At 37.4% G+C, this 13,885-nt stretch overlaps 1 protein-coding gene across 10 annotated transcripts in view; it reads left to right on the top strand.

Annotated features, from left to right (window-relative positions):
- Window positions 1–2,000, top strand: part of ROBO1 (roundabout guidance receptor 1) — a 1,122,944-nt gene extending 1,120,944 nt beyond the window's left edge. For all 10 annotated transcript variants that reach the window (XM_053903216.1, XM_053903212.1, XM_053903215.1 and 7 more), the window contains one exon: window positions 324–2,000. In XM_053903216.1, the coding sequence (XP_053759191.1) occupies window positions 324–338 (15 nt within the window). In that variant the 3' untranslated portion in view covers window positions 339–2,000. The remainder of the gene's footprint in view (window positions 1–323) is intronic.
- The last annotated feature ends 11,885 nt before the right edge of the window (window positions 2,001–13,885 follow it).

The raw sequence follows: 13,885 nt of genomic DNA, 5'->3' as shown, positions 1-13,885 counted from the left end.
CCAATAAAATTTGAGCTATAATGTTGAGTTGGGGACGGGGTAAGTAGAGAAATCCACCTTCTGCTGCCCCTCTCGCTCCTGCCCCACATACCCCAATACTGCAACATTCTGTAGAACACAGTTTGGTGCTTGTAGAGAACTATTGGATCTTCTATCAAAACCAGCTATAAAGACAAAGGAAATTAGTTGCCATGAGCACTTTTTAACATATGCCAGGGAATGAAGGAAGAAACGCAAATTATAAGGATAAAAACATATACATCCATATAAATATAAGACTATAAGACTGATTTTGAAATTTACCAAAAACTTATCTCTTACAGGAAACTGAAAGCTGAAGACAACCAGAGAGGCTTGTGCGATCCAATGTGAAAAGTATCTCTCAAGATGCCTCTTGTCTGATGACACATGACGCCAGATACAATGTTCAGTGCAATCAGAGTGTAAAAATTGTCATTTTTATTCCTCTTATTGGAATACCATTTTTAAAAATTTTATTGGAGTTTTATTGTTGTTGTTTGATCCTTATCCCTATGAAGAACTTCCCTATTCCCCTCGCTGTTGGAACAAACCATTACACTTTACTTCTAGCAAGGGAAGTACTTGACTTCTTGCTTCAGTCATCAGCCAGCAAGAGAGAACAAAACAGTTCGTTTGCATTTTGCCCCTGAGATATGGCATTGCACTGCTTCTATATCAAGCCAATTTTATAGCAAAGTATTGATCAAAGATACAAAATTGACTAATCAACCTCATGGCAAGGGCTCTCAAGATATAATCTTTCTATAACCAACTGCTACTGCAAATTAAAACATATTTCATTTTCACATGATTTTAAAGTCAGTCTTTCATACCACCCTCTGCTGGGAGAAAATAAAATAGAATACATGCAGAACAACCACAAGTCGATTTGAATGGGGTAGAAACATTGTAAATATATACTCTTTGCAACCCCTGGTGGTACTTTATTTTGTCTTCATTTCAATCATGGAAGTATATTCTTACTGGAAATATACTTTTGGATAAGTAGGGATAAGCCAGTTGGATCTCTGGTTGTCTAGTCATTGTCATAAGTAAGCCTAGCAAAAAACCTTGTTCTATTTTTCAATCGAATGCAATTATTAATGCATATTACAAACCAATGGATGTTTTTAATGACCAATTGAATAAGGACATCCCTATCTTAACTGGCCTAAATTTCTTCTGGTAGTGTCAGTTCAACTTTCAGAAGTGCCACTTAAGGAAGTTTGATTTTTGTTTTTGTAATGCACTGTTTTTAATCTTTTTTTTTTTTTTTTGGTTTTAAAAGCACAATCACTAAACTTTATTTGTAAACCATTGTAACTATTAACCTTTTTTGTCTTATTGAAAAAAGTGTTGAGAAGCGTTTTTAACCTGTTTTGTTAATGCTCTATGTTTGTATTTGGAATATTTGAATGATGACAGGTGGTGAAGTAACGTGCATACTTTATTGTGGGCCATGAACCCAATGGTTCTTACTTTTCCTGGACCTAAAGAAAAAAAAAAGGTTTAAGTTTGTTGTGGCCAATGTTGAAACTTATAAGATTTTCTTATAAGCTCAAAGAGAGGCATTAATTGCTTTGAATTGCCAAATGATGCCCTCTGACTGTAGATTTTTATGATCCTTTTTTGTCATTATATGAATTTCATTGACTTGATAATTGGTGCTATTTGAAGAAAAAAATGTACATTTATTCATACACAGGTATCAGGCCTGACCCCACTGGAAAACAAAGCCAAACAAAACTGAACCACACAGAAAAAGCTGGTGTTCACCAAAAACTAAATGTGTTCACTTAGATAATTTGAAAGTTACATAGAAAGGGTGTGCAGTACTAAGGGAACAATCCATGTGATTAATGTTTTCATTATGTTCATGTAAGAAACCTCTTATTTTTAGCCATAATTTTGCATACTGAAAACCAATAATCAGAAAAGTAATTTTGTCACATTATTTATTAAAAATGTTCTCAAATACATCATTCTTTCTTGTGTTGATTTCTTTTGTTTTTTCATTGTGTGATCAAATTTATTCCATTTAGTCACAAAGTTGTGCTGTCTTAACATTTCACCACTGTATTATCAGATGAATAAAAATTCTGTTTTCTGAACAACGAGGCTTTACTTATAAGGAAAAATTCTCTGTTTACTCCATGGAAATTAAGGCTGTAAGATCAATCAAGACCTAAAAGGCATTTGGTCATAAAATAGCATTTTAATATTAAGGATGTACTAAAATGTTTTTTATGTGTATCTGAATTTCAATTAACCTATTTCTGAAATAGTTAGGATGCAACTATGATACATCTAATTTATAAAGTTTGAGCCACTTCTGTCCCATCAATAAGAAAATTATATTATCCAGAATATTTATTAGTAATTATCTGCTTTCTTGTTTAAAAGTTCATGTGAAATTTTAACAATTCTATACCTGCCATATACTGGGTTGAACATTATTGCTCATTAGATTAAGGTCAGAATATTCAAGTATTCAACTTTGAATGGATGAGATGAGCAAGAGAATCTAGTGAAGGTTCTTTCCCTGTGATATATCTATATATGGTTAAACTTTGTGTTGATCATAATTTACAAAACTGGGAAAATTTTGAAAAAAAAGAAGGTAGATATTATTTTGAAGTTTAATTTTACAAAAGTGATATAATCACCAGCATCTGCTTAGATCCATAGGTCAAGAAGTCAGTTTCCAAGCTATTTCAAGGGGAACATTGGAGAGACATGCTTAACGGCCTAATTTTTCTCTCCCCTTGTGCGGTGACTATAAGCTAGTTTCTATTTATATCATGTGATATACATATAAATTATGTGAATCTGGGGGCCTGTGTTTGAGTCCCAGTTTTGTCATGAGCTGTATTTCCTTGGACGTGTTACTTAACCTCAGAATCTCAGGTACTTCACCTGTAAATTCAATAATGCCTACCTCATGGAGCAATTGTCATGATTCAGTGAGTTAATGTATGTGACGACATGGACTCTGTAACTGCCCCGAACAACATAAGATATTGTGTTCATAGACTGAAATTCATTGCACCCATTCTATCCTCACTTTTCACACATAGTTTGGTCCTACAAACTTGCAAAGAGTTAAAAACATATCAAAGTATAAATGTAGTGCAAGGATGGGGGTGGTTCCATTTCCAGTGAGTAAAATACACTGTGAAATTCCTAACCATGGAATAAATTATTGGTGTTTTTGTTTGTTTCCTTGCTCTTGAATTCCTGAGGGCCACACAATGGGTGGTGATGTGGCATTTTCAGCACATATTTCACAGTTCAGGTGCAATGTCACTTGAGTTTTAAATAACACTGTTTGGGCTGCTGTTCTGCTTAGTGGCAGAAAAATATCATCTTTATTCTGGATGAACTCAATTGTATCTGACTTTCTTGGTCATTTCAGATATAAAGTCCAGATTTTCTCTTCCTTGCCCTCTCTATAGGGAAACATCTAAATTCCCAAGGCTGTATTCTTTTGTAGAAAGTGTGTGTGTGTGTGTGTGTGTGTGTGTATGTGTGTGTGCATGCGCATGTGTTGGCGGGGGCGGGGGGCGGTGTTGGCAGTAGAAGCTTTCAACAATTTTGCTCTTGTCCAAGTTTCCAATGGTCTTCGTTTATCATAACTTTTATGCGGCATCTTCCTTTTCCCTACCTTGATATCCCTTATTCATAGACACTCTCCTGATATTTTTAAACCCTTTGATGTAGGTTGGGTGTAGGGAGCAGCGAATGGGGCTTTCATACGCTCTTCCATGCCATGCTGGGGTTCTGGAGACTTGGGTATGAGGACCCTTCCTTAGGCCTGACAAGATGCTACTATCTTTAATTGCTTACCATGGAGGCTGTGTGCATCTGCGGGTTGGGGGAGGGGGGTGGCGGCTACTTTTGAAATGTAAAGGAAGTTGGCCTTGGTCCTAGATCCAGACCACCTATTCTTGAATCCTGCTTCCACAAATTATTAGCTGTAGCCATGGGAAGATTAGTGAATCTGCCTTAATCATTGAATGGTATTAAGAATGCCTACTTTACAAGGTTGTTTGGATTAAATGAATTGATATGCGTAAAGTACATGGTAAATGCTCAGGTATTTATGGGCCATACCTCCTCCTTCTCTGATTCAGAACTAGAAAGTGCTGCCGAGGTTGCTCTTGCAGACTCCTAAAACTCTACGTGATCAGAGGTGAGAGGGCACAAGAATCAGAAACCTCAGTGACACGTTCGCTGTATCTAATTCTCTCACTTCATGTTTAATTCTGTCTTCCCAGTGAGATAGAGGAGGAGAAGGAGAAGAGAACAAGAGGAAAAAGGGGGGAAGAGACAGACTAGCATGTATATTGCATGCATGCCAAGTCTTTGGTTTGCAAGACCTTAGCTCTTGCAACTGAGCCTTCATTCTGCTATAGATTTCAAAAATCTGTTTTGAAACCCCAAAGGGAGTGTTGAATTGCTTTTCTATGGTAACCATTCCTTTGCATTTCTCTGGAAACCATCTGAGGGCAGCGTACAGAGAAAGCTCTCTCATCTGCTGGAAGTGGGAAGTGGGATGGTATGGTAGGAAATAGTCCGTAGCAGGTGCAATGTCTGTTAATATTAAAATATACAATCTTGCTACAAAAAAAGATATAATTAGACATTAAAAAAAGAGGTTATTCTTCAAATGGAAATATCTTTTCTCAAATTCTAGTTTTCTCAGCTTATTTCAAGAGAATATAGCAGACATTTAAAAGGGAAAAAAAAACCAACAGGGATTTGTCACCAGACCAAACTAAATATTGAGCAAGAGAGTATAAAGATTACTTTAGTGTTAACAAGTTTGGTTTTTTTCAGATGTTTATTTTTTTGAGAGGGGAAGGGGGCGAGAGAGAGGGAGACAGAGGATCCGAAGCAGGCTCTGCTCTCAGAGCAGAGCCTGACATGGGTCTTGAACCCACGAACCGTGAGATCATGACCTGAGTCGAAGTCGGACAGTTAACCAACTGAGCTGCACAGGTGCCCCAATGTTAAGTTTTAAGATTTCTTTTTTTTTAGAAAAATATGGGCATTGACTTTTTTCTTTTCATGAAGGAGTCTGTAACAGGACTTCCAACCAAAAGCCTTAAGGACCTCCTGTTTTTAGATCCCTAAATTTGGTTCCTATTTTGGTATTGATGCTCAAGATTTTTTCCCATGTATGAATACACTCCAACTGCAAAGTCCAGTGTCCATTTGTTAAGGTGAGATCTTGTCTGTAACACACCAAGTGACTGCCTTCCCTACCACAAATGTGTCATTTTCATCAGCGTTTTTATAAAATGACAAAACAAGAAAATATTCAGATAACCCTGCAAAGACAAGGACTACCACGCCAAAACTGAGCTGTTGTTTGCTTAGCACTCAAGTGTTCCTGCTGTAAGGTGCTCAGTTCAGTGGCTTAAACAATTTACTACACGATGAACAAAAATGTAGACTATATGGAAATGGAATGTAAGAAATTCAGATCTTGAACTTAGAAATAAAAGAATTTACTCATATGAGGAATACAAATGCATTGTTATTATGAGTTAGCAAGATGGTTTTTAACCAAATTGTCAACCTTTTTTTAGATGTGTGAGGGTGTCTGAGAAAACAAATGTGGCTTTATTTTTCAAAAAGTAGATAATCTTTTATTTTTAAAATTTCTTGTCGTTGTTAAGAACAAAGTAGACTAATTAACATTGGGGGTGTTAATAGTTTAGCAAGTTACATTCTTTGTCTTTCTCTTTCCCTTATTCCCTGTTGTGAATGCTAGTGAGAGGGAGAACAACAAATGAGTATTTAAAAAATATGTCAAAGATACTTATTCTCTGGAGGCCCTAAGCCTATGTTTCTCAAAGTAATGTCCATGAAAATATCTGTCTTCTGGTTATAAATGTAGATTCCTGATTCCTGTCCTGTTCCCACTCAATCAGAATCCCGGAAAGCAAGGCCTAATAATTTGCATTTTGGAAACAATCCCAAATTGCATGTTTGGAAACAAGGTAGCTGTATGTTTAAAAAAAATAAGGTTTGAAAACCACCACCCTAATATAAATGAAGTATATGTTTCATTGTAATATATCTGAAACTGGAATGAACCTTAGAGTTGACAGCGTCTTGCAATCATTGTCAGACAGGCAGCAGTCACAATGTAGTTTTCATTGTCTGCTTTAAAAAAACATGTCTCACACAAACAGAAAGTGAACACTTGTCAAATTTTATTTGCCTCACTAACAAGGGAATCAGCAGGAAGATAGCATTTGAAGAACAGTTGTGGAAGGAACTTAAATATGACTGCTCAGTAAGTTACCTTTCTATAGGGCAATACAAACATGTTAATATTTGTGCTGAACTAGAGAATCATGACACCTATCTTTCTTTTCAGGTTAAATAATCGCTAACCTTCAGAGCTGCATAAAATGTGCACCTTTTTCATTTACGATTAGTCAAAAAATACTTTGATAATTTGCATCCCCCCAAAAGAATCAGATGAGGGTCAAACAGTGACTTGGTTTTGTTGGTTTCCCCGGAAGCAGAACCTGCAACAAAGACCTGGGCACAAACAATTTATTTAGGATGTAATCCCAGGAAGTGGGGTTGGGAGTGTGAGGGAAATGAGAGAGACGTCAATACGGGTACTTTAAAGTTGGTAAAGGTGCCTCCCGTGGGGACTCTACTGGCTTCTCTGAGAAGCATACAGAATACCTCCCTGAATCCTTCCCCAAAGGACAGGTACCTGGAACATTATCCTGAATCCTTCCCCAAAGGACAGGTACCTGGAACATTATCAGCTTACACCTAGTTCCCCATTAGTTGCAAGTTGTTGGTGGGGCAGGGGTGGGGTATACCGGCAGGGGAGTTACCTCTCAAGCACTGGTGAGCAGACCAAGTGAGAATAGGAGACCCAGAGACCCAGAAGACCCAGGGGCAGAAAGTGGACATGATTTATGGCTGATGTCTGACATGGGAAAGTGCCAAAATGAGGTAAGTCTGATCTCAAAGGGAATTGTCTGCCACAACAGAGTCCGCAAAGCCCTGTACCACAAGCAGGATCATTGGAGATGTTTCAACACGGTATCAAAAATCAAGCCATAATCAAATTACCATTTTCAAATTTAAGATACATTTCTTTCACATCGTGCATGTATGAATTTAGTCATAGGTAGTCACACTACTTTCACGTTGGTGGAATTCTTACGAGGTATCAGTTGCTGGTACTGTGTGTGTTGAGTTTAACTGCCATTTAACATACAGTAAAACCTTGGATTGTGAGGAACTTGTTCCCTGAATGGCCCACAAGATGAGCAAACATTTCCGATAAATTTTAAGTTGATACACGAGCAATATCTTACAATGTGAGTAGTATGTAATGCCGAACATCACATGATCACAACTGAACTAACGGTTCTTGAAGTTCGTTTTGATATACAAGTACTTTGGATTACTTGTATAATCGGGATGCATTATGCTCGCAAACCAAGGTTTTACTCTATTTTGAAAATTCTTATACTATCAGTATTGAAACAATACCAAAGCAAAACAGGTATGGAAATAGCAGTGAGATGTGAGTTGGATCATCAGAATAACGACGATCGTGGATTTTCTAGCAGAACAATAAGCTTTATGGTACCTAAGAAAGAAAAATATCCGTAATAATTAAAGTTGTGCTTTACAATACATAAACTGTGCGAATATATGCTGGAAAAATGACCTAATCCCTCAGAAAAAGATGAAGGAAATTTCAAGCAAACTTGAGGATGGTGTAGCCCATTTATGTGTCTTGCAAGACTGTCATTGAGTCACACTGCATGACAACTGCAATCAGTAGCATTTATGAGGTGGCAGGTAAAATAAAGCTCTTTCAGTAGAACTACATTTGATGAAACGTTGTAACATTTATGCAAGCCCATTGCCTTAAATGAGTTAGGCTCAAAGTTTTTACATGGACTTGGTACTTTTCACTCAGATCTTGCGCACAATCACAAACTCCACATAATAGGACTGAAGTGACGGGTGCCTGGGTGGCTCGGTCAGTTGAGCATCTAACTTCGGCTCAGGTCACAATCTCATGGTTCAGGAGTTTGAGCCCCACGTTGGGCTTTGTGCTGACAGCAGGGAGCCTGCTTCCCATTCTCTACCTTCCTTTCTCTCTGCTCCTCCCCCTCTCGCTCTCTGTCTCTCAAAACTAAGTAAACATTAAAAAAGAAAAATGACAGTGGTGAGGCTTGGAGGTTTTAGACATTCTTCTTCCATTTAGGCAAAGCTCTGAGCTCTCCAAATCTTGAATGAAACAAAGTTCTTGATGCTTCCCACTTAGGTGACTTCTATTGCCTACTCAGCTTCAGGAAGTCACAAAAGTAACCTGGACAACTAGGACTTTTATCCTCACCTTGTACTTCAGGGGTCTCCTGCACTTTGGAGTGTCTTCCTGGAAATTTTAACACTCCTCCTCTGCTGACTGAGACTTGTCAGGCAGCCACTGCCTTCAGAGCAAAGTGCCAGAGCCCAGATAGGGATTGATGTGGACCCAGGACCTTGCATGTGGGATCCCTAACACAAGGAGCGTCCTGATAATTGTCTATAGGATTGTCCTGAGGTCCAGTGAACTGATCTCTGGTTCCAGGAGGGTGATATCGTTAGTGGATTGCTCACACTGGCTGGCATATATCTTTCACAAAATTGAATCCAATTGTGCTCTCAGAATGGTGCTCCTGTGTTTGATTTGGGAAGACTTCTGTTGTTTATATAAACAGAGGCCCTGCAGAGGTATTTACCCTGGCTGCCACACTAGGGAAGCCCCGAATGTAGGGAAAACTTTTAAGCCATCCTAATAAAACCTGAGTTTTAACATGGAACACCTGTTTAATAGACTGCTTTATGTTTTTCACAGTATGGGAGCTTCAATACCATACAGGCAATAACCTTCTCTACCTGTTCTTGGTAAAGGTTCTGTGTAAATCATTACTAAATGCCTCTTCAGCTTGTGTGTAAGACTGAGTGTTTATATGAGTGCTTGTGATTTTAGTGGGCAATGATAAAGTTAATAGTTCTTTATATAAGTTCTGTTTTTAAATTTGCAAAACAAAGTTATGCAGCATGTTGGTAAGGTCTTAGAGAGTAAAAGGCATTTGGAATAGTTACTGTGGGAAATACCATAAGAAGTGAATTATCAATATAGATGATAGGAAACAGATGAGTCATTTATTGTGTACCTGCTATGATTTAAATACGTAATCAGATTGAATTTTCACCAACTTGGTATGGAATAGTTAGGCTTGATCCTTTTTGACAGATAAGTAAGCCAAGATTTTGAAAGCTCTGAGCTCTTTAACCTTTTTTTTGGGGGGTTAGGGGATATTTTTTTATTATCTTAGCATAACATAGCAAGAGCTTTGTTTGTACATTTTGCTGTTTGTTTTTGTTAGTAGCTTCCTATTCTTTTTAAAATATTTTTATAATTTATATCCAAATTAGTTAGCAAAAGTGAAACAATGATTTCAGGAGTAGATTCCTTAGTGCCCCTTACCCATTTAGTCAATCCCCCCTCCCACAACCCCTCCTGTAACCCTCAGTTTGTTCTCCATATTTATGAGTCTCTTCTGTTTTGTCCCCCTCCCTGTTTTTATATTATTTTTGTTTTCCTTCCTTTATGTTCATCTGTTTTCTCTCTTAAAGTCCTCATATGAGTGAAGTCATATGATTTTTGTCTTTCTCTGACTAATTTCACTTAGCATAATACCCTCCAGTTCCATCCACACAATTGCAAATGGCAAGATTTCATTCTTTTTGATTGCCGAGTAATACTCCATTGTGTGTGTGTGTATATATATATATATACATATACCACTTCTTTATCCATTCATCCATCGATGGACATTTGGGCTCTTTCCATACTTCGGCTGTTGTTGATAGTGCTGCTATAAACATGGGGGTGCATGTGTCCCTTGGAAACAGCACACCTGTATTTATCCCTTGGATAAATTATCCCTTGGATAAATACCTAGTAGTGCAATTGCTGGGTTGTAGGGTTGTTCTATTTTTAGGTTTTTGAGGAACCTCATACTGTTTTCCAGAGTGGCTGCACCAACTTGCATTGCCACCAACAATGCAAAAGAGATCCTCTTTCTCCACATCCTCACCAACATCTGTTGTTGCCTGACTTGTTAATGTTAGCCATTCTGACAGGTGTGAGGTGGTATCTCATAGTGGTTTTGATTTGTATTTCCCTGATGATGAGTGAAGTTGAGCATTTTTTCATGTGTCAGTTGGCCATCTGAATGTCTTCTTTGGAGAAGTGTCTATTCATGTCTTTTTCCCATTTCTTCACTGGATTATTTGTTTTTTGGGTGTTAAGTTTGATAAGTTCTTTATAGATTTTGGATACTAACCCTGTATCTGATATGTCATTTGCAAATATCTACTCCCATTCTGTTGGTTGTCTTTTAGTTTTGCTGATTGTTTCCTTTGCTGTGCAGAAGTTTTTACTTTGATGAGGTCCCAATAGTTCATTTTTGCTTTTGTTTCCCTTGCCTCCAAAGACATGTTGAGTAAGAAGTTGCTGCGGGCAAGATCAAAGAGGTTTTTGTCTGCTTTGTCCTCGAGGATTTTCATGGCTTCCTGTCTTGATTGAGGTCTTTCATCCACTTTGACTTTATTTTTGTGTATGGTGTAAGAAAGTGGTCCAGGTTCATTTTTCTGCATGTTGCTGCCCAGTTTTCCCACACCACTTGCTGAACAGACTGTCTTTATTCCATTGGATATTCTTTCCTGCTTTGTCAAAAATTAGTTGGCCATACGTTTGTGGGTCCATTTCTGGGTTCTCTATTCTGTTCCATTGATATGAGTGTCTGTTCTTATGCCAGTACCATACTGTCATGATGATTACAGTCTTGTATAGCTTGAAGTCTGGGATTGTGATGCCTCCTGCTTTGGTTTTCTTTCTCAAGATCGCTTTGGCTATTCGGGGTCTTTTCTGGTTCCGTACAAATTTTAGGATCATTTGTTCTAGCTCTGTGAAGAATGCTGGTGTTATTTTGATAGGAATTGCATTGAATATGTAGATTGCTTCGTGTAGTGTTGACATTTAACAATATTTGTTCTTCCTATCCAGGAGCATGGAATCTTCTTCCATTTTTTTGTGTCTTCTTCAATTTCTTTCATAAGCTTTCTATAGTTTTCAGTATAGATTTTCTCACCTCTTTGGTTAGATTTATTCCTAGGTATTTTATGGTTTTTGGTGCAGTTGTAAGTGGGATCGATTCCTTGATTTCTCTTTCTGTTGCTTCATTGTTGGTGTATAGGAATGCAACCGACTTCTGTGCATTGATTTTATATCCTGCAACTTTGGTGAATTCATGAATCAGTTCTATCAGTTTTTTGGTGGAATCTTTAGGGTTTTCCATATAGAGTATCATGTCATCTGCAAAGAGTGAAAGTTTGACCTCCTCCTGGCCAATTTGGATGCTTTTTATTTCTTTGTGTTGTCTGATTGCAGAGGCTAAGACTTCCAATACTATGTTGAATAACAGTGGCGAGAGTGGCCATCCCTGTCTTGTTCCTGACCTTAGGGGGAAAACTCTCAGTTTTTCCCCATGGGGGATGATATTAGCGTTGGGTCATTCATATATGGCTTTTATGATCTCAAGGTATGCTCCTCCTATCCCTACTTTCTTGAGAGTTTTTGTCAAAAAAGGATGCTGTATGTTTTCAAATGCTTTCTCTGCATCTATTGAGAGGATCATATGGTTCTTGTCCTTTCTTTTATTGATGTGATGAATCATGTTAATTGTTTTTTAGATATTGAATTAGCCCTGTGTCCCAGGTATAAATCCCACTTGGTCATGGTGAATAATCTTTTTAATGTATTGTTGGAGCTGGGTGGCTAATATCTTGTAGAGGATTTTTGCATCCATGTTCATCAGGGAAATTGGTCTATAGCTCTCCTTTTTAGTGGGGTCTCTATCTGGTTTTGGAATCAAGGTAATTCTGGTTTCATAAATAGAGTTTGGAAGTTTTTCTTCCATTTTTGTTTTTTTGGAAAAGCTTCAAGAGAATAGGTGTCAACTCTTCCTTAAATGTTTGGTAGAATTCCCCTGGAAAGCCATCTGGCCCTGGACTCTTGTTTTTTGGCAGATTTTTGATTACTAATTCGATTTCCTTACTGGTTATGGGTCTGTTCAAATTTTCTTTTTCTTCCTGTTTCAGTTTTGGTAATGTATATGTTTCTAGGAATTTGTCCATTTCTTCCAGATTGCCCATTTTATTGGCATATAGTTGCTCATAATATTCTCTTATTATTGTTTTTATTTCTGCTATGTTGGTTGTGATGTCTCCTCTTTCATTCTTGATTTTATTTATTTGGGTCCTTTCCTTTTTCTTTTTGATCAAACTGGCTAGTGGTTTGTCAATTTTGTTAATTCTTTCAAAGAAACAGCTTCTGGTTTCATTTATCTGTTCTACTTTTTTTTTTGGTTTCGATACCATTAATTTCTGCTCTAATCTTTATTATTTCCTGTCTTCTGCTGGTTTTAGGTTTTATTTGTTGTTCTTTTTCCAGCTCTTTAAGGCGTAAGGTTAGGTTGTATACCTGGGATCTTTCTTCCTTCTTTAGGAAGGCCTGGATTGCTATATACTTTGCTCTTATGACTGCCTTTGCTGTATCCCAGATGTTTTGGGTTGTGGTGTTATCATTTTCATTGGCTTCCATATACTTTTTAATTTCCTCTTTAACTTCTTGGTTAGCCCATTCATTCTTTAGTAGGATGTTCTTCAGTCTCCAAGTATTGGTTAGCTTTCCAAATTTTTTCTTGTGGTTGATTTTGAGTTTCATAGCATTGTGGTCTGAAAATATGCACGGTTTGATCTCGATCTTTTTGTACTTACTTAGGGCTGATTTGTGTCCCAGTATATGGTCTATTCTGGAGAACGTTCCATGTGCACTGGAGAAGAATGTATATTCTGCTGCTTTAGGATGAAATGTTCTGAATATATCTGTTAAGTCCATCTGGTCTAGTGTGTCATTCAAAGCCATTGTTTCCTTATTGATTTTTTGATGAGATGATCTGTCCATTGCTGTGAGTCGGGTGGTGAATTCTCTAATTATTATGGTATTACTATCAATGAGTTTCTTTATGTTTGTGATTGATTTATATATTTGGGTGCTTTCACAATTGGCACATAAATGTTCACAATTCATAGGGCTTCTTGGTGGATAGACCCCTTGATTATGATATAATGCCCTTCTTCACCTCTTGATAGTTTTTATTTTAAAGTCTAGATTGTCTGATATAAGTATGGCTACTCTGGCTTTCTTTTGTTGACCATTAGCATGATAGATGGTTCTCCATCCCCTTCCATTCAATTTTAAGGTGTCATTAGGTCTAAAGTGGGTCTCTTGTAAACAGCATATAGATAGATCTTGTTTTCTTATCCATTCTGTTACCGTATGTCTTTTGATTGGAGCATTGAGTCTGTTGGTGTTTAGAGTGAGTACTGAAAGATATGAATTTATTACCATTATGCTTGTAGAGTTGGAGCTTCTGGTGGTGTTTTCTGGTCATTTCTAATCTTTGTTGCTTTTGGTATTTATTTATTTATTTACATTTCATCTTTTCTTCCCTCATCAAGTCCCCTTAAAATTTCTTGCTGGGCTGGCTTAGTGGTCACAAACTCCTTTAATTTTTGTTTGTCTGGGAAATTTCTATCTCTCCTTTTATTTTGAATGAAAGCCTTGCTGGATAAAGAATTCTTGGCTGCATATTTTTTTTGATTCAGCACATTGCATATATCCTGTCATTCCTTTCTGGCCTGCCAAGTTTCTGTAGGTAGGTCTGCTGCAAACCTGATCTGTCTTTCATTG

The sequence above is a fragment of the Panthera pardus genome, unplaced genomic scaffold (assembly GCF_024362965.1).
Source record: "Panthera pardus isolate Hobbes unplaced genomic scaffold, ASM2436296v1 HiC_scaffold_16, whole genome shotgun sequence".
Lineage (NCBI taxonomy): Eukaryota > Metazoa > Chordata > Mammalia > Carnivora > Felidae > Panthera > Panthera pardus.
The sequence above is the reverse complement of the archived record's forward strand: the minus strand, read 5'-3'. Positions and strand labels throughout refer to the sequence as shown.